This window comes from Hyposmocoma kahamanoa, unplaced genomic scaffold, assembly GCF_003589595.1.
Source record: "Hyposmocoma kahamanoa isolate Upper Pololo Valley unplaced genomic scaffold, ASM358959v1 114, whole genome shotgun sequence".
In the NCBI taxonomy this organism is placed as follows: domain Eukaryota; kingdom Metazoa; phylum Arthropoda; class Insecta; order Lepidoptera; family Cosmopterigidae; genus Hyposmocoma; species Hyposmocoma kahamanoa.
In genome coordinates this window covers 2,529,582-2,549,559 of record NW_020653383.1, presented here as the reverse complement: position 1 = coordinate 2,549,559, position 19,978 = coordinate 2,529,582, and the positions used below count along the sequence as shown (strand labels likewise).

General features: G+C 35.0%; 1 protein-coding gene across 1 annotated transcript in view; it reads left to right on the top strand.

The window, feature by feature from the left end:
* The window catches only part of LOC113239533 (disheveled-associated activator of morphogenesis 1), a 136,368-nt gene that overhangs the window by 69,135 nt on the left and 47,255 nt on the right, over positions 1-19,978 (top strand). The window contains exons 2-3 of the mRNA XM_026476598.1: positions 11,280-11,438; positions 18,306-18,434. Of these exons, the coding sequence (XP_026332383.1) occupies positions 11,391-11,438; positions 18,306-18,434 (177 nt within the window). The 5' untranslated portion in view covers positions 11,280-11,390. The remainder of the gene's footprint in view (positions 1-11,279; positions 11,439-18,305; positions 18,435-19,978) is intronic.

Sequence of the window (19,978 nt, the reverse complement as noted above, 5' to 3'; positions counted from 1 at the left end):
TACTTACAAAATTCAATGATTTACATTGAACATTTTATATCGAACCAATATAAGCAATGCAGTAAGAAAGTAGTGACGTTTTTGTATGCGGTACTATTTAGTACTGCCCATGAACGGGTTAAGTTGCTACGAGAAACAATGCTAAGTAATGTGTGGAGGATATAACGTAAAGACTCTAAAAATATAATGTAAAAGTTTAAATAATATTCATTTATTTAAACGGGAGCTGATGTCATGGCTAATAGATAAACATATCTGTTCCGGTAAAGACGTTTCTATTTAATTTTATAAATGTCTACAAATTTGGATACTTTGTTCATTTCACCAAAAAAATTAATTTATTCATTATGTTTTTTCTTATTTTTTACTTTTCATGACATTACAATATTTATAATACGGCCCATTAATGTCTCTCTTAATACTGTTGGAATTGCTTTAAAATATTTAGTTTCTTCAAACTACACATCCATAAATTTGCATTCCAATTTTGGTGAGGTTTCAGGACTGTCTTATTGTGTTTACCGTTTTTTGTAAATAAATATTTTTCGCAAACAGATGTATTTTAAAGATAAAGTCGTGTTTAAATATCGTTTACAAGGAAAGAACTACATTTGAGAGCAATGAATCCGGGTCACTAAAAGAATCCGAAAAATCTCGGAAACTAAAAATGCTAGGTTAATGCAATAAATTGTATTTAATAGACAATTTAATACTCCTTAAATGAAGGTATTAAAACTTTTTAGTTATTGTAAAGTTATATCATAAAAAAATCAAATATGAAAAGGGAACACTTTCGAAGATGGAACTACGAAATTACAGCATTTGTTTTTGCTTTTGTTTGTAATCTGTCATTTATGTGGGTACATAAACCATGTTGATAGTGCTTAATATTCATTATTTAAGCTGAAATTATGTCGCTTACACTTGAAGAATGCACCAGAATACTTACATTGGTGGAAACTGGCCGGAGTCAGCGCGATACAGCCAGGACTGTCGGTGTGTCGCTGTCAACAGTACAAAGAGTTCTCCGACGTTACGAAGAAACTGGTTCTAACCTACGCAGACCAGGAACGGGCAGAACTAGGTGTACCACAGCACGAGAAGACCGATACTTGGTGAACACCATGCTTCGAAATCGCTTTCTCACAGGAGCTGAACTCACAAATCAGTTTCGACGCCTCGGAGGAAGTAACCCAAGTGCATGGACAGTAAGATGTCGGCTTGCTGAATCTAACTTAAAACCCCTAAGACCTGCAAACGGCCCTAAACTGGAGCGTGGGCATCGTATTTCAAGACTAAGATATGCCCAGAACCACGTAAATTGGAGTATTGAAGATTGGTCGAAAGTTATGTTCTCCGACGAATCAAAATTTATGCTCTACAAGCACGATGGAAGACACAGAGTGTATAGAAGACCAGGGGAAAGATTCAAGCAAGCATGCATCGAAGAAAAAGTAGCCTACGGTGGTGGGTCTGTACTTGTGTGGGCCGGAATTTCTTCTGAAAGTCGCACAGAGCTGGTGATCATGGAAAACGGCTCTTTAACTAGCGAAAGATATGTAGATGAAATCCTCAATGAACACGTTGGTCCATTTATGGTCAATTTTGGTGAGGATGCTATATTTATGCATGACAATGCCCGACCTCATACAGGTAGGATTGTAAATGACTACCTTCAAGAGATGAACATTACTTGTATGGAGTGGCCAGCGCGCAGCCCGGATATCAACCCGATCGAGCATGCTTGGGACGAGCTAGGGAGATGCGTAAAACAACGAAACCCTCCCCCAATCACGCTTCGTGAGCTCAAAATTGCTCTCACAGAGGAATGGGAGAATATTCCCCAAAATCGTATAAGGAACTTGGTGTACAGCATGCCAAACCGCCTAAACGCAGTAATGGAAGCACGAGGAGGCAATACGAAGTATTAAAATTCAAGAAAATCGTAATAAAGTTCAAAAATTTCATGTTTCCTATTTTTGTTTTAAGGAGAGATCAGCAGTTTTTTTTCTTTATGTAATTTTGTGTAAATAAAATGTATGGTGACTCATATTTTTTTTACTTTCATTTAAGGAGTATTAAATTGTCTATTAAATACAATTTATTGCATTAACCTAGCATTCTTACTTTCCGAGATTTTTTGGATTCTTTAAGTGACCCGGATTCATTGCTCTCGAGTGTATTTTGAAACAAAAGAAACCCTATATCAATACAATGTATACGTATTATAACGACATATGGTTTCTTTTGATTTGATTTATATTTACATCTTCACAAGTACTTTTAGCAAAACCCACAATCCACAATAAAAGTTTTATTATCAATTCGTATTGTGACATAAATAATTCAAGTTTCACCGACATCGTTTACTTTCAACGAGGGCCGATCCATCACTCGATGTTTACGTTTTTGTGCCACCACTGTGCGCCCGCGCACCGATCAGCGATTTAAGTCTATTTTATACAGGTTGGTTTTCTAAATTTGAATTAGGTTAAGGTATTTGTTTACCCATGGAATGTATTAATTTTTATTAGGAAATTTTGGCATTGGTCTTGTTAGTGTCATTGAATAGATTTCTAGCAACGAGTAATCGTATGTTCCCATGGAACTAAGAGCAAACAAGGGACTTTGCAATTTCCATACCATGAACCGCAACATTTTTACAGTATGCTATCTTTTACTTCAGTAATTCAAGAACGTCGCTGTAATTAGTGTAACATAAGATTTTTTGTTGAAACACTTATATTATTTTTTTCATGAGTACAAATACTGTTAGCGTAACTCTGGATAATATAATTTTACCCTATATGGTCACTCGAGTGCTATTGTGGCCGTACTGTTTTATTGTGTTCGTATATGGTCATGGGCGGCTTTCACGTATGATTCTATTTATTTGAACTTTGCGGGTTGGATAGTGGAATTCTTATACCTGTATAATTTTTGTTCGTTGTTGGTTTTTAATTTTCTTTTATTGCACGCTTAATTTCCTTAAGTACTTACAGTTTGTACTTTGTTCACATGAGTTGGGATTTCAGCTCTTTTAAAAGTTCCATAAACAGTGTCTGCCGCGGTGCAATTTTAATCGACCGCTTGCAGTTGTCAGAGTAATACTTGTACAGAGTTTAAAAAACGGTATCTCCATTACATTAAGGAAATAAGTAGGTATCTACACAAATTTGTGATTGTACACGATAAATTATTGATTTTAAAATCGGGCCTTAATCGTGTATAATAAAAGAACAAATTTTATTTATTGAAAATTGCCATTTCCTCTTGTTTCCCCGTGACGTGTTCCAAATGTCTCTTTGGGACTATGGACGTTCCAACACGTCGTCGTTCCGAGACGTCGAGATTAAATAAAATATGCTTTTATACACGACTTAGTAACGATTTTAAAATTAAAAAATGTGTGAAAATTGTGAAAGTTTCACGATAAGTTATCCCGAATATATGTACAGTTGTTAGCTACAGTGTTTTGGTATCATTACCACGATCACCAGATAAAATTTAATTTTGGTGGTCCAACTGTGGGCGCTGGATGAGGCGGCGCCACGAGTTTTCCGGTAGGACCAAATTGGGAAATGAACTTTTCTAAATTGGTTCGGGTTTGGGTCTCTGGGAAGTGCACCAGAGTGAATTCTGTTTGAGATCGGGATGTTAGTTGCCTGGCACATTATTATTATTATATTTATCACGAATGGTTCAATTACCCTCGTTCACTATAAATAGGTTGAATTACGTTTATATATTAACCTCAAAATTGTATTATTCTCATTCAATTTGTAAAGGGCTTTTACGAATTTATCTGTCAAGTTTGTTGCTTATGTAAATTTTGTTTAGTAATTTCATATTGCATGTCATTGTCTAATTACATTATAAAGCATTTTTAGTATAAAGTTACGTCAACAATTTAACCTTCTCCTCCACAATTTGATAGTAATTAAGGTGTTATACATTATCACGATCTAGTTACCGAGAATGGGTAATTATTCATTGCGAAGTTCCGTGATATAACTTACACGATATGATGAGACGTCTTGAAGTGAACGAAAACTAGCGCAGCTTGATTGATGATCGATTTCAATAAAAAAAATCTACGCAAGACGTCCGAACACGTCAAATATGAATGGTCTTTTAGATATAAATGTAGTAAAACCGAACTGTAAGTGAAGTTCGATCATAATCATGGAAGAATAAAAACAATGGAAAAGCCTAAACCTATCGAGGCTACTATCAGAACCGCTGTCGCCAAAACTCACACTAATAATACCGCTATGAAAGATAATGATTGATCGTAATTTTTAATTTAAAAAGATGCAACAAATTCTGGACTGTTAACACAAAATTAAACTTTACCCAGTTGGCATATCGTTCAAGGTTCAATACCTATTATTCCAAGTTGCGACGTTTTGATTTTATATTGAAATTTCATTCAATGGCTTTCATTCTTACCACGATCTAGCTTTTTTATTGTTCTCTCGTTTTTTTTTACACGGATATTACACGGATACTTTATTTACCAAAAATAAAATTAATGTTATTTTCAAATTTTTGTGTTTACCATTGGATTTTTCAAACGTACTTGGAGTTCGATGAACTTTGCAACACCAAAGTTCTCTACGTATAAATTGGCATTAATTAACGATCTTCACTATCTTTACGACGTCGCCTTTAATAGAAATCGATGTTTTCTAGGCATTAACTAGGGGATTTAACGACTTAAAGTTCGGAAGGTGTCAAGGCTTCAATCAGCATTAAATAATTACAAATCACGAACGCATTGAAAGCTTTTATCGGTGCATGTTCGATTCAATGGAATCGAACTTATAACGTGGGATCTATTGAGCGTATTAAATGACTAATAAGGTTACCGTTTCTCTATTACCAAATTGGTGTAACGGAAGGTTAAGTTAATTTTTTTATTGAAAAATCCAGGCCAGGTCAAGTTTTCCCTTAACCGAGCAGCATGTATGACAGCATTGATGAAGTGAAAGATACGTGTCAGGATCATAGCAAGTGGGAGGTTGTGGTTTCTGCCAACTGCGACGGGAAGAGTGCGTGCAGTAATCTATTTGATGTTCTTGGTTCGACGTCACCCGTATTTTTTAGTCAAATAGTCTGACACTGATCAATATAGACTTCTTTTAAAAACTCAGGAGGACAAAAAGCAATGCGAAGTAGCTATCGCGCTAAAGTCGCCATCTAAAACGTACCTACTATACATTTGAGTCCACAAACGATCTTTTACTTTCATACATATGTTGTGTCTAGAGATGGGTTTTTACCCGATAAATATCGGTCAAAGGATAAATATCCGATTTCACTGAGTACTTACCCTACAACATGGATAATTATTTTTTTGTATTTTTTATAATAAAAATAATTAGAATTCATTTTTCATCAAATAATTACGTACGATTACTTCTCATTTTGCCATTGTTTTATGTAACAATACTGTTTTAGTACCTAAGTTTTTCGAGTCGATAACATCTCACTAATGATAGAAATGTAAACTAATTGCAACATACTCACCTAAACTTTTTTCAACATAAATTTGAAATTTGGCTGGTATAGAAAATTCGATTGACAGAAAAGTTATCAAATGAACTGTAACCCTTGAGCTGACCTATCCTGCGTTAATGAAGTGCGACACAACTTTATGGTCTTGAGGTCTACTGCGTACTAATTAAAGTCATATTTGGACTTGAAATAGCCCAAGGATTTTCCTTCACATTTCACACAAAATCAATTAATTAAAACACATGATATAAAAATAAATGTTTATAATTGTGTAGGGTATACAAAGTGTTTTGATGCAAAGTGCGAACACAATTCTCCTTAGCGGCTCTCTCCGTTTCTTTCGCACTCATGTAAATTATTCGGTAGCGAATTTAGGCTTTGGCAAAATAGTGATTTTGAATTGGTTCTTCGTATTAGAATTAATTATCTTTTAAGTATTTCCAATGAAGTCTGTACAGTTTTTTAAAATAAAATATTGAACAACCAAACACTCTTATATTCTATATACGTAGCTGAACAACTGTACAATAATGGATCAACTCAGTATCTTGAAAAAACAAAAAAATCCCTACAAAATGTTAGACAGTTGATTAATATTATGTGGAGACAATTCTTTTTTTTTCCAACTTTTTACGCATTACGAAATTACGCATTTAAAAAATAATACGGTTCACGCAGAAATACAGGGATTCATGGTAATTAAAAGGATTTTTTTATTACTGCGTATAGAAAAAAAGGTACAACAAGCAATACGTACATGCTACTAAATTGTATCAATGTTTACAATTAAGCTTAAAAATAGACTTTTTTTACTAAATGTAAATAATAAACCACGATTTAAAATATTTATCCCCGTTTTTGGATAAATATCGAGTAAAAATGGATTTTTATCCATGACCCATCTCTAGTTGTGTCCTGTGGCGAGGATGGATAGTAGACGAAGGTAAACCGAGGTAGAAGGTAATAATAATAATAACAACGCATACACTCATAGCCTCGCACTATGGAAACCCTGTATCGCGGGCGCCATGGACACACACGAAGACAACCACAAATGATACCCAACAAACTCACGAGAAAAATAAATGTAGGCCATACAAATATTTCTCCCGGCCAGGGTATCGAACGCGGGACCTCTGTGTGGCAGTCCGACATGGTAACCGTCCGGCCACGGAGGCATTTAAAGGTACGCAGCAATGCTGCAATGCAAGCCATTTGCCGTTCAATATGCATTACTAAGTTCGACAATACATTTCGTAGGCAAACCAATGGGAATCGTGTTATATGGACCCGTTTAAAATTGGACCTATTCCATGTGTGCATTTGTTCTAGGCCCTTTTAGATTGGATTTTCTTAAGGACACCTTTCCTTCTATAACAGTGCCGTTCACTTACTGCCGTCTATCCTTTACACGTAATCAAATACTTTTGTAATCAATAGTATTAAAATGAAACTAGTGATTAAATTTTGGACGTATTTTTTTTTTACTCTATTTTTTTTTATTCTACTGAATAAGGACATTGACAAACTGTTCAACTAAATAATATACTATGTCATCTTAAATAATAACTGTCCTTTATAAAACAAAACATTCACGTCACGCCAGGCGTGTCAGTGACGTTTAAACCACCTGTTTTCCGACCACATTCCAAATCTACTCACTCGTCACCACAAACATCACTTTCACCCGGTACTTCCTTCATCACCTACGTGACCCTCGTACTGATGATGACACCCTAACCTACTAGGCAGATTTTCATGGCTACTGGAAAGTATTGTCGGTATTGACGATTGTTCAATTCAATACACTTTTGTTTTAGGTGCCGAATAGTCTTTTGTTTATTTATGGCAACTTCGGTTTCTGTGACGCGGATTGGTTTTCGATGTTCACTAGGTCTATGATGACGTTGTCCATAAAATAGACATGTCGATAAGTGCCTTTCCGGTGCTTACTACTATTTCTAATTGCAGAAAGTTTTATACGATTCAATTATTTCTTATATTTCCAGTTGTTATTGGAACATCGGTAAGAAAACTGTTTCTTTTCGCACGGTATGCAGTTTAAAATTATTACGATGTTGGCATTAGGCATTCATTATAACACTTTTGGATAATAGCATTTCAAATCAATCTTTCTACTGTGTATAAACAATATACTATTCGGATTCTTAGGTTTTCGCCATTGTTAAACCATAGGTTATGTAGCTATTTTTTCAAATCTAAATCGCATATATTTGTTTTTTCAAATAAACCAACGTTTCGTGCCCTTTACAAATCCCATGGTCACGTCTGACTATATGACAACATACAACTGTTTTTTAAATATGTAAAGCAACAACTAGAGCTAAAGTCGTAAAGAGCGTTTAGATCGCTGCTAAAACATCTGAGAATCGCGTTTATCACGCTCCAGCATCTTGCAACTTGCCAAATGTCGACAGCAAAGTTCAAATGAACAATACTCTATGTCGAAACTCAAAGCTCGACGGTGGGTGTGCATACATTCAGGGGTTGGAATTTGGCGGCCAAGGAATTGAAACACCTCAAAAAGTGTGCAATTCAAAATACTTAAATATTATTTCTTTATGCTCTAAGTTGAAGAAGGTAAGCCGAGGTAGAAGGTATATTTTTCGTTCAATACCGACTAAAAGCTAGTGAATAAATTTCATATGCAAGCAAGCAAGATGAGAATTCTTTTACACATAGTTATTTTAAAAAATACTAACGACACCGTAGGACCACAGATTACTTAATAGTTACTACGTAAGTGGGACTATGTTACTAAACTTCAATTTTAGTTCCATGGCTTTTTACATAACATAATAAATTTATGAAAAATAAACTGTTAAGTTTTTTTGTATCTGACACTTTTTAAATTTGCATTTGGTAGTAAGTTCAGCTAACGCTTTGTTTTGTAGTAGTTGTCTATTTAAATATTTTTATCTTTGTACAAAAGCAAATCTAATAAATTATTAAAAGTCATGGAACAAAAGTTATATAGTTATATATTTGTGATGTTATTAGTATAGTCCCGAGGTTGTGAGCATTTTACAAGATATCTCTGTAGGTATATCTACACCCTCCGCTACTGATACTTGCCAAAATCACAAATAGGTTATAGGTAATATATGTTAGTGTAATAAAATTATTAAGTGATACACATGCTTTGTATGCTACATAATTCTTATGACAAGCTTAAAAATATAGTTCCGCGGGATTACGAATAATCTGCTATTAGTATAATATTTAAATTATACTAATAGCAGATTCTCAAGTAAGATAAACAACTAAACATAAATTTATGTTGGTAGTTACTAATACATACAAGTTTTTATCATAATTAAAAGTGTGAGTTAAGGTACCTACAGATTTGCTCGATTTTTTGACGATGGACACATGAGATCGAACAAAACGTGTAAGCAACAGACGATCATCGTCGTATTTTTTATCGATCAACATATGTGATCAGACAAAATCTCGTGAATGTATAAGAAACAGTATGTACGTACGTGTCGATCGCCAAAAACTTGTTCAAATCGTAGACATTTTAAGTAAACCAAACGTCCCATACTCATTGGGTCACAATAGAGCTGTGGCCAAAAATCCTCTTCGTGCCCAGGATGTATATAGGTTGATGATAATACCAAACGTCTGCTTCCTTACTACTATGTTGTAATTGATATTGTTGCTTTATCTGTTGCGTAAAATAGTGAAATGATTTGTGTATACCAGTATATTTTGATGAGATTGTAATACACTCAGTGAAGCGTCGCAATTTACGAAAGTGAGGATTTGTCATTGAGAACTGTGCAATTACTGTCTCTTATAATTGCCTTCAGCTTTTGACGCCGCCTTTCGTAAATAATAGTTTTATAAGAAGTGCGAAAGGTCAACGTAAATGTGCAATGTTAGAACTAAATTAATTATTTTTTTAGTAAATTACCGCGCTTGACTGTTGATGCACATCGGATTGACAACGACTTGCGAATGCGTAGTTGCGTAGATTTTCAAGGACACGCTGACACAATACAAAATATTTCCCAAAACGAGAATTGTATACAAATTATAGCTTAACTAACGCACTATGTCTCACAGTAAATCATAGCTTGTTCGCGCTTTGCGCTGTCTTAAGGCCTTAGGTCTCTGCGATTCTTGTATCTGCACCAGACTGCGGTGTTTTTGTAAGTAGATGGGTGGCTGTGTGTGATTAATGCAGTGCCCGCTTTACCTATGGTGCAGGGTGTGCGGCACACACGAGCGCAGGCTCTTAGAGCCTGTGTCGCGCTCGGGCAAGCAAAGTAAACGGGCTAATTGCTTCCCAACATCATTTATAATTAGTTTGTACTCGAATTTCTGATCACAGGGGAAAATACAACTAAGTGTTACATTTATCGCGTGCCTACTAGAGGGCGCCAGGGTATTCGTTGAACTCGGACGCTCCTAGCGCTGGCGCTGGATGAATATCTGAGGTTTTTGAGAGGATGAATGAGCGACTATTTTTTGTGAATTACTATTAACGTTATGTAGTTATGAATTTCCCAGTGCTTTGGTAATTTAAATAAATTTACACGGATCACTTAAGACACTGCCCCTTTAGCGGGTTGCTTATTGTGGTTCACTATTGACTAATTCAGTTCGAAATAAACAACACCTACATTTAGCATTATCAATAAGTGTTTAGCTTAAAAATGTTGTACGTAACTCACTTCCTAAACCGTTACGTCACGCGAAGAAAGTATTCTCGTTTTTCCATCCGTGTGTTTACAATCTCACGGCGCTATTGGGAACATTTCACTCTTACCGTCATATCACCGTGAACTAACTAGAGGCGCTAGTGAACCGATATTTCTAGTTAGTCGATTCTAACTTCAATCATCGCAAGCTATTGACGTATCACCGTAATGAAGAAAAACAAACAATTTAAGTTGTGACGTAATTAAATTTGATCTAATAAAATAAATTTTATTGCGTTTGCTCTGTTTATTGATGTTTACTATAGCCAAAATAATACGTCAATTTTAGGAATTTGATTATTTCGCACCCATCATGTAAGAAAGTGAAGTTACGTCGAAAATGTTTATTGCCCCATTGGAGACAGAAAAATATAACCTATATCCTCCCCAATTCTTGTAACTCTGTCGACAATATTAATCGATAGAGACAAGAATAGGAGAGGATGTAGGTTATATTTGTCTATATCCAATGGAACAATGAACATTTTTTACCAAAGTTCACTTATGCTTATACTTTCATGAAGGGTGCGATTGTTGCTACCGTTTCGGTTAATACGATAATTGTAAATTAACAGATATAAGCCACTATTTAACGAACGTGATTAAGCACCATACCTAGTCACAGATATCGACTGCGCTAATAACTTCTTTTTTTATTGATCTTAAAGGTGCTTCAACTCTATATTTAACGTTCCGTTACATTACGTAGCGTTGCGTGTTCCGTTCCGAATACCCTATGTTATGATGTTAATGCCCTTGACTGAGATTGTTCTACGAAGTATCTCAATGCATTTGTTATCTATCATTGTTAACAATATTTGTAGCAGCAGACCGATTGCTAGATTTTAAGTTTCCCAATAACTAATACAATTCATCATAACGTTCGTCAAACTGATTTTTGATGGGTAGCATCAATCTAGAAACTCTCGACCTTGTGAAAGACATGAGCCCTGTTGAAGGTAATCAAGTGTACCAATAAATTATTCGTCCATATTATTTTGTTAAGACAACTTGTCTTGTTGTACTCAGGGTCTGCCGTCGTGGTCGAGCGGGCTGGAGGCGGCGGAGGCAGCCCGCGCGCGTCTCGTGCGTTGGGCGTGCGGCGACCCGCCCCCCGACCCGGAGCCCCCTCGAAAAAAGATGCCGCATGCGCTGCGGAGACGGTGGCCACTGTGCCCTTGTTTGCAGGTTAGTAACCAACTTTTATTACTTGTCTTTTATAATGTAAGTTAGATTTACTTATCTGTCAATTGGCGTTGTCAACGACAAAAATAAAATTTAAATTACTGACGATGATGGAATTTGAGGTATCAAAAACTTAGGTTACAGGTAAGGCTTCTAACGCACAAGATAGAAATGGTGTATTAAATCGATTTTTGTTGTGAATTCCTATTGTATATTTAACAAGTAAAGAATTCCCGTAAAGATAAGTATTTAATCAATCCGTCAGTCACATGTCAAAGTTAAGATTGTGCTTCAGTTGGTATCCACTTCTCAATTAACCCATGCTATACAGTCAAATTACAGGAAATGTACAACTAATTAACACTTGATTTTAACTGCGTCCATTTAAACGAAGGACAAAATATCCAGGAACGAACATATAACCAAAGGCGTAAGAGTAATTATTTCCTATAATAACAAGCCAAATACCACAACCATAAAAGCCTTAGCTTTTAACAAGTTTAGACCAATTAAACGGCAATCTCGTCGATTGCGAAAGCGGTTAATGCCATTATAAATGCCAAAATAGTGCATTAAGATAAGTTTCATAAAGATACATCAATTTATGTTGATCAAATGGGTGTAACTTTATAATGGGAAATTGTTATCTTAAATTATAATTTATGCAACTCTTACAGCGTTCTTTGTTCATTTATATGCGATACTGGCGTTAGAGGAATTTTCATTATTAAGTTTCTGAATTAATAAAAAGAATACTGGCAAAAGCAAAGCGAACATAGCGAAAGCATTGACGCGTTTTGATTAGACAAAAGATATCTCTCAGGACCGTAGCAAGTGGAAGGCTGTAGTCTCTGCGTACTCCGACAGGAAAAGGGCGTTAAGTATGTATGTGTGTGGAGCTTAAAGACTGTAGCTATTAAAATCATTGGGCTGGTTGAATATCTTAATATCAGCTTTAGTCGATGAAACGCGTAAATTCAACAAATTAATTACTATCTATTGATAACGAATTGCCTGACGAATGCCACTTAATTTGACACTTCATCATGATGTTATTCTTTACAGTTGTAAGGCACTAATGATTATGAACTCGATGAATAACAATAAATTTTTATTTTTTATTGTTAAAAATATTCAACCCAATTACCAATAGTCAATCTTAAAATCGTTCCGGATCAAATGCGCACGCGTCCAAGTAACTCGATACGCCGGATCGTGATCCGCAGCCGCGGGTTCGATTCATGATACTTTCACCGCAAGCAAGGGCTTCCACTTGATGCGTGCCTACAGTTCTAACATTCTTTATGTTGGTCATGAGTTGCAGTATAGGTTTAGCAATACACCACCTAACCTGCTTTCTTGGCGATAAATGATAAGATAATAATCAGTAAGTGTGGCAGAGTACTATACTAGATATATAATCTAAAATGAGCCATCAAAAAAGTAATAACCAGCACAGAACAGAGGACACTATGAAAAAAGCCTTATGTAGTTTTCTATAATATCTTCTTAAACATACTAAATTTAACACATTAAATTGCAGACAATGAGCAAAGATTGTACTTTTCCATTCCTACTATAGTAGTGTATGAGTGTAATCAAAAAGAATTCGTATCGCTTCTTATTCTCTCCGATTACCAGTTTATCCTTATACAGGGGCATTTGTTTAGCCTTAGGGCAATTGTTTAAAGCTTTCGCATCCTACATGACTCACTATTAACTCTTAAAAAACAAACTGCTTATTACTAATCGTTTTATCGTTTTTCGATCACATTCTTCGAAAGTGAAATTACTTGCTTGGACATCAAGTTCTGCCGGTCAAGTTCATTACACCCATTTTATTTAAATTAGATATAATAAACGTTGCGATAGGTCAGTTGAAAGGTGATTAGTTGTTAGAGAAATTCGCAATTTCTAATTTTCTAATGACACTGTTAAGTAAAATGAACGATTTTGCATCATCATGGTCTTCAAAAAGTATGCCAGTTTTACTCAGGTTGAAAATTTTGAATTGTCACTAATATTTTGTACATATTGACTTTTAGGTCTACAAATGTAAACCCAATGTCTGTTACACAACCGAATACCTCAAAATTTTTGTCTAATGGTAAAACTAAGATTGCATACTATTTTAATCTGATTCTCTCTAATAGCATCATCTATCATAAAGCAGCTGTGAAATTTTGACACCAACACACGTGGTCCCAGGCTCTTGGCACATCTTGACTTAATAAATACGACGAGTATTGACCGACATTGCGCGGCTTTCCAATCCCAAACCAACAGGTTTCCGTTAGAGCATGCCATGAGAACGCTGTTCTAACTTCTTGAACGAAATTGAAGAAATTGACAATACGAGAGAGAAGTGAGTGCACGTTGTTTAAAGCTAAGCAAAGGCGTGAATTACAAACGTACGTTCCCTAAAAAAAAAACAATTTCTAATTTTAAGTTCACAATAATCGTTACGTTGGGATAAGCCTAGTGGTTTTTATTCTTTCCACACATTTCAGGCGTAGTATTTTTTTGAAAAATTAAGTCCAACCATTGATCTTTTCTGGCTTCTCCCCGGTTTCACTTAATTTCTTTCCCGATTTTATAAAAATAACACCACACCAGCCTAGTATACGACCTAAATATCACAGTATATTACCTTCTTTACGCTTATAACATTAACTAGAACGATAGTCTAACACAATGAACGAAACACGAATACGTAACAATAGATGTAACCACCACTAGTGCTGGCTGATTGATCGATGTAGTTCTATTGATGAGACACGGAGAGGTCAACTCTACGTAATTGAATTAGACGTAAAACGAGAACCAAGTGAAATTGTTGTAACATGAGATCCAACTGTAGGAGTAACCACTGAGATTTATAGCGTACTAGAAGAAAATTTTTACAATGAGGTGTTTTTTTAAATAATAGTTATTATTATATTAGATGCAAATTAGTTCAATTAGCCCAGGCCGAAATACCATGACGCCGTTTCGATTATTAAGACAAAATTTTTCCTTTGCGAAGTCATCAGTTAAACTGTATCACGCAAATCTGCGGGTTCAACCAGCAAAGCAACAATGAGGCCAATTAAGAAGCAGCCGTCAATGTAAAAACTGTTGCAACAGAGTTAAGCAATATTGAACAGACTCATAAATAGAACATGGCATTTTAAAAAAGTCAAAGGGTAAATATTCTCTTCAGGCTGATCGGCGGATAATGGTAATTGGTTTTTATTGTTGTTATTAAGTCCTTTAGTTACACTTTAGATACATTTTTAATATTGTTCTCCACAAATATATTAAAACAGATCCATTTAAAACTATCTGATTGATTTTATTTGTCTATCAGTATCCTGTTTATTCCTGTCGTATTCAATTGCATAAGCTATCAAAGAAGGTACTTATTCTATTGAAATATGATATGCGTTTATAAGTGTTTGAGTCGACACACATAATTAACTGTCCATTATAGTAAATTGAATTAGAGCGAGACAATGCGATAGGATATTGACGGAAGCAATTAGTGGTGGCAGAGGACTTACAGACAGTTCTGATTGAGACGTATTGGACGGCGCCGGCGCAACGAGTAATAATTTTCAATTGAAGATGACATATTATTCTATTTTGTAGGATGTGCAGTTGAAGGAGTGATATAGATAAATTTAGATCCTGTGACAATAAAGAAGATTTAGATGTTGTTCTTTGAAATAAAGTGTGACGTGGCAATAATATAGTGGTTATGCTACCTGCAAGTAAAAATATTGTAATGTGATTGTGTTAATCCATGACAATGAGTCCAGGAGCAAGTAAAAGTTTAAAGCGTCTTAACTTAACGGTGAAGAGGAAATTGTTAAAACGCTCGTTGTCAACTGTAAGGTTCAATTTATGGACTAGTCTATTGTAAATAAAAACACATATTCCTTTAGAAGTTTACTTTAAAAGTTGTTAATAAGCTTTCGTAGATTTATCAACAATCGTTCAATTAGCGCATTATTTACGAGGCTATCAACCTGCATGCTTGACATCATTTAGTTCTAACTTGAATGAGATAGTTAAACAACAAATATCCTTCTTAGTTTCCATTTTTGTTAAAAGTTCTATTTCTATTTGCTTAAACATTAACTGCTATTGGTAATGATACTTCTAGGAACTATTGGAACATTAGTGGCGGAACTCTTTTTTAAACTATTAGTGTTCAGTTCTACGATTATACTTTGTTTACAACATTACTTTTGCTCTTATTTTAGTGCCCTGATTGAACCAGCTGTTTTCGTATATGAATGTTTCATTTCAATTACGAAAAATAAATATGACCGATTCTGGTACACAATTAATATAATGCTTTTAGCGTAAACACCAGATTTATTTATTGAATTGCTGTTTTAACTTTATTATAGCAGCATTGTTAAATAAAAGAGCTCTTATGATCGTAAAGTCGATTGTTCTGGAAGTCCTGTTTGGTGAAATCATCGACGAAAATAATGCTGAGGCGATCCTTTATAATGCAGCAAATTGCACCCTGAATAGGGTTGCCACTTTTGGCCTCTCATTTCTCTTACTTGTTAATAGTAACAACTCATGAACCTATTGCACTATTTTTATCATTTTGTTCACAGTCACACTTGATTCTTTTTTTTCTTGATTATCTGATGTCTCTAATAATAAAAAAGGAACTTGTTACAAGAAACAATAATCTTCAACTAAACTTATAAAAAAGAATTACACTGATTGATCGACGAAATATTTTATGCTCAAGTTATTGTTTGTAAGTAGAAACTTACTGTTACATCTGATCTTCCATTGTCATTTCCAGGCCCTTCTTGAATTGAATTAATATTTTGTTTTTGTATTTTTTCATTGTCTCAGCATTATTGTGTGTTTCGTTTGTTAAAGGTTCGCTTGCACTAAATACATAACATGTATGTATTTAGGATTGTTTAATTTTCTTCATTAGGGTACACTGCTTACGAAGTGTACCCTAATGCATTTGCAGCATTTGTGAATAACTTTTTTTAATTTGACGTCCTTGCTTATTTCTTTTCAATATGTATATGTGGTCATTTTTTTCTTCCTTTGCCTTTGTTTCCGCGAGGCCAATGATTTTATGAGTTTTCAGTTGTATAAAGTTTAATCGAAACTTACCTACACTTGTGTTAAGATTTCAATGATAACCCTGTTCTACAATGTCAATGATTCTGCGAGACAGCGACAGTTCAGGCGCAGGCGCCGCACAAAGGTTAACGGTTAAAGTTGGAATATGACGCACCGAAGATATATTTTATAACAATATCATTGTCCTGACCCTCTGTTTATGTCAAAATGATAAAAAGGCCGTAAGAATACATAGTTACGCCAATTAAGGCTTATTGACTCGTAAAAGTTGATTCTTCGATAAGTTTCAATTTAGTGAATTATTTTTTATTTCTATCATTGTCACAACACATGACATAAAACATAGCAATACATGTTATGGATTTATACAAATTGTTGACTATTTCATAAAATAACTGTTGCAAACTTAAATTTCGATTTAACCTAAAATACCTAAACATAAGGAAGAATAAAAGACGGACGTAAGGTACATTGTACGAAACGTATGAAGATAAAGATGGAGTTATACACGTCAATGAGAAATAATGATCATTACTATTTCATTAGCAAATTAATCACTTCATTATTATCGCATAAAGCAGTGAACTTGTTGATAAGAATAGAAACGAGCGTACCCGAGTACTCGTAGATACCTTCAGTATGTTTGAAAATAGAGATGATTAAATTGTTGTGTAGTCGACACAAGTGATTTTTTTGGTTTAGTTTATTCTAGTCAGATGTACTGACACTGCATGTATTGGACATCTATTTTAAAATTTTTTTTATAGGAAATGAAACTATTTTTCTGGATTTAAATCGCTTGTACTTGTTTTTTCACACAAACCAATGTTTCGGACCATTTACAGGTCCCATGGTCACGGTTGACTTACACGGTTAAACAAATATACGCGATTTAAATCCGGAAATATAGTTTCATTTCCTATGTGTAACAATCGCGAAAACCTAAGAACTCAATTTAATTATATTATGATCCTAAATAATTATTATTAAACTCAAAATTTTATTACCTACCGTTAATCCTTGTCAATATGTGATGTCTACGATCATGTCATGTATTGTCACATTGTGTGGACGAAACCGTAGTACGCTAACGTATTAAACGCAATTAGTTTCCAATTACAGCTACATTCTTACTCGATTCGTATACGCTACTTTATACCGGTTCTTCCGTTTGTCTGTCTCTCCGTACGTCCATTTCCTTATTAGCACGATTCACCCTGTCCGTGTAAGGAAATGCAACGTCCGACTTCTTACTTGTGACTACGAGAGACTACCTTTTTTCTTTTATTTTTACCTGCGCAATTTAAATTGAGATTTTTGCTGCACTCTTCTGTAAAATTTATGTACGACAAATTACGTTCTTTCGAAGATTTATGTCTTTGGTCTTTACTGCTATGTTTGGGAAGTGTTAAAATTGTAATGCGCCAAAAATGATTGTTCTCTTGAATTCCTGGAATTTTTCGGCTGGTTGGTAAATTGGGTTGCATTAATCACATGTTTTGGTTTATTGCAGCGTGTTGTTGATTATAATTATTGAGTCTCTGCGTAATATAATCAGTAACACTTATTTCATTGTTTACGCATGGAAAGCTTATTACGTTTTAATGAAATGATGTAAACAGATGCCTTTCAAGTTATTTTGTAATAAATATTTCACATCTGTCTCTCTCTTCATCTGACTGTCAAATGAGTCATATTTAAAAAATTCCACCGATCAGTATTATATAAGGCAGATTTAAAGTTAAATTTTTTTTCCAGAATGATGAGCCTCCTGAAATTACGTACTGCGTGGTGGGGGGCGAGGGTGGTCTAGCGCTGCAGGCTGTCACTCCCACGCACCCGATGCCCCCACAGGATGAACTCGACGCCAAATTTGCTGAGTTGGTGGTAAGTGTTATTTACCATTAGTGTTGTTTATAAAGCTATACAAAGTTTAAGATAGGCTAAGCGAAAAACTTGCGAACAACACGTATTTTCTTTTGGTTTTATCGCAATATTACTAAGGCGATTAGAATATACGGAATAAAATTAACAAAAATTTATAATTCAAATGTTAATTTCGGTTGGCCATTAATTTCCTAAATGTTATTTTTTAAATATATTTTTTATTTGTATAGTGAAGATGCTAAAGAAAGTTGTTGGAATTTGATACAATAATAACTTGCCAGGATGCAACAGGATTGCCGTAACGGCAAGGAAAAAATAATTGTTTTCATTATTTACATAGCAACATAACATGCCCAAATTTACTGAAGAAATAAATCACAAAATGTAATCTTTTTTACGTACGATGTTTGGTGTTATCTCTGCTCTATTAACTTGCAAGTATGATAAGCCACTGTTTAGGGCATCATGACGCTAGGGAAACAAAGTCTACAAAGCCATGATAAGAGCAATGGTATAGCGAGAGAGTGTAGGGCTTTTTTTTGTGATGCCAAGACGAAAAACGATTCAACCTTTTCTGACTGTTTTTAAATATTAAAAAAAAACTTTATGTTCATGGGCTATTAATGTTCAGGACAGGTTACATTTGGGATTTCGAAAATGCCTTATGTGATATCTATCGCAAGGAAAAGGCTACGTTTTATTAAAATGGGATTCGATTTACCTGCACGCCCATACCAGTCCATTTTTGTATTTTTCGTGACATCGTCATTTCCTGAAAAATGGCGAAAATATTGAGTGCTCTCGACATCACGACGGTCTCTCCTTGCTTATTCGGTGTAGCGGGTCCTTTTTAGTTTTATAAAGGATTGCCAACGATTTTGGCGTCGCTTTACTTGACCATGATATGATTGCTACAGCAAAACCTGATACTTCAGGTTTTTAGCTTGGAAGAGAAGGGAAAGTCGGCACAAATATAGATTGCTTAGGGCGCCCACAATACTTACGCCGGAATGTCCTTTTAATTCGAACGTCTTCAAATTAGACGCTTTTAGAAGCGCTGCAGTGGCGCCACTGTGGCGCTGCAGACTAATTTTCATACAATATTAAGAAGCGCAGCCATAGCGCCACAGTCGCGCTACTTGCGAGCCCCTTTTGAACACTAGATATTGTATGAAAATAAGCTTGTAGAAACGCTGCAAGTATGCAGCGTTTCTACAAGCGTCTAATTTCAAGGCACTTTTATTTTATGTAATGAGAATCTCACTAATACCACATGTCCATGTAGGAGAAATGAATAGTCTGCAGCATTCTCAAAACATGATGGGCAGAAAGGGGTTTTCATAAGCGGTTACGTTCCCATAACTCTGAGCTAATTTCATCATTGTGCGGCTGAGATTGAGTTTGTTATGCAAAGTATTGTGTAATTGACGACATTCATCATGAGCCTATGTTAAAAATCCTGAAATTGGAATACACTGCGGACTAAAATCAAATGTTTTTGGAAACATTTGCGTGGCCAAATTATATGTTCCTTCAATTATATT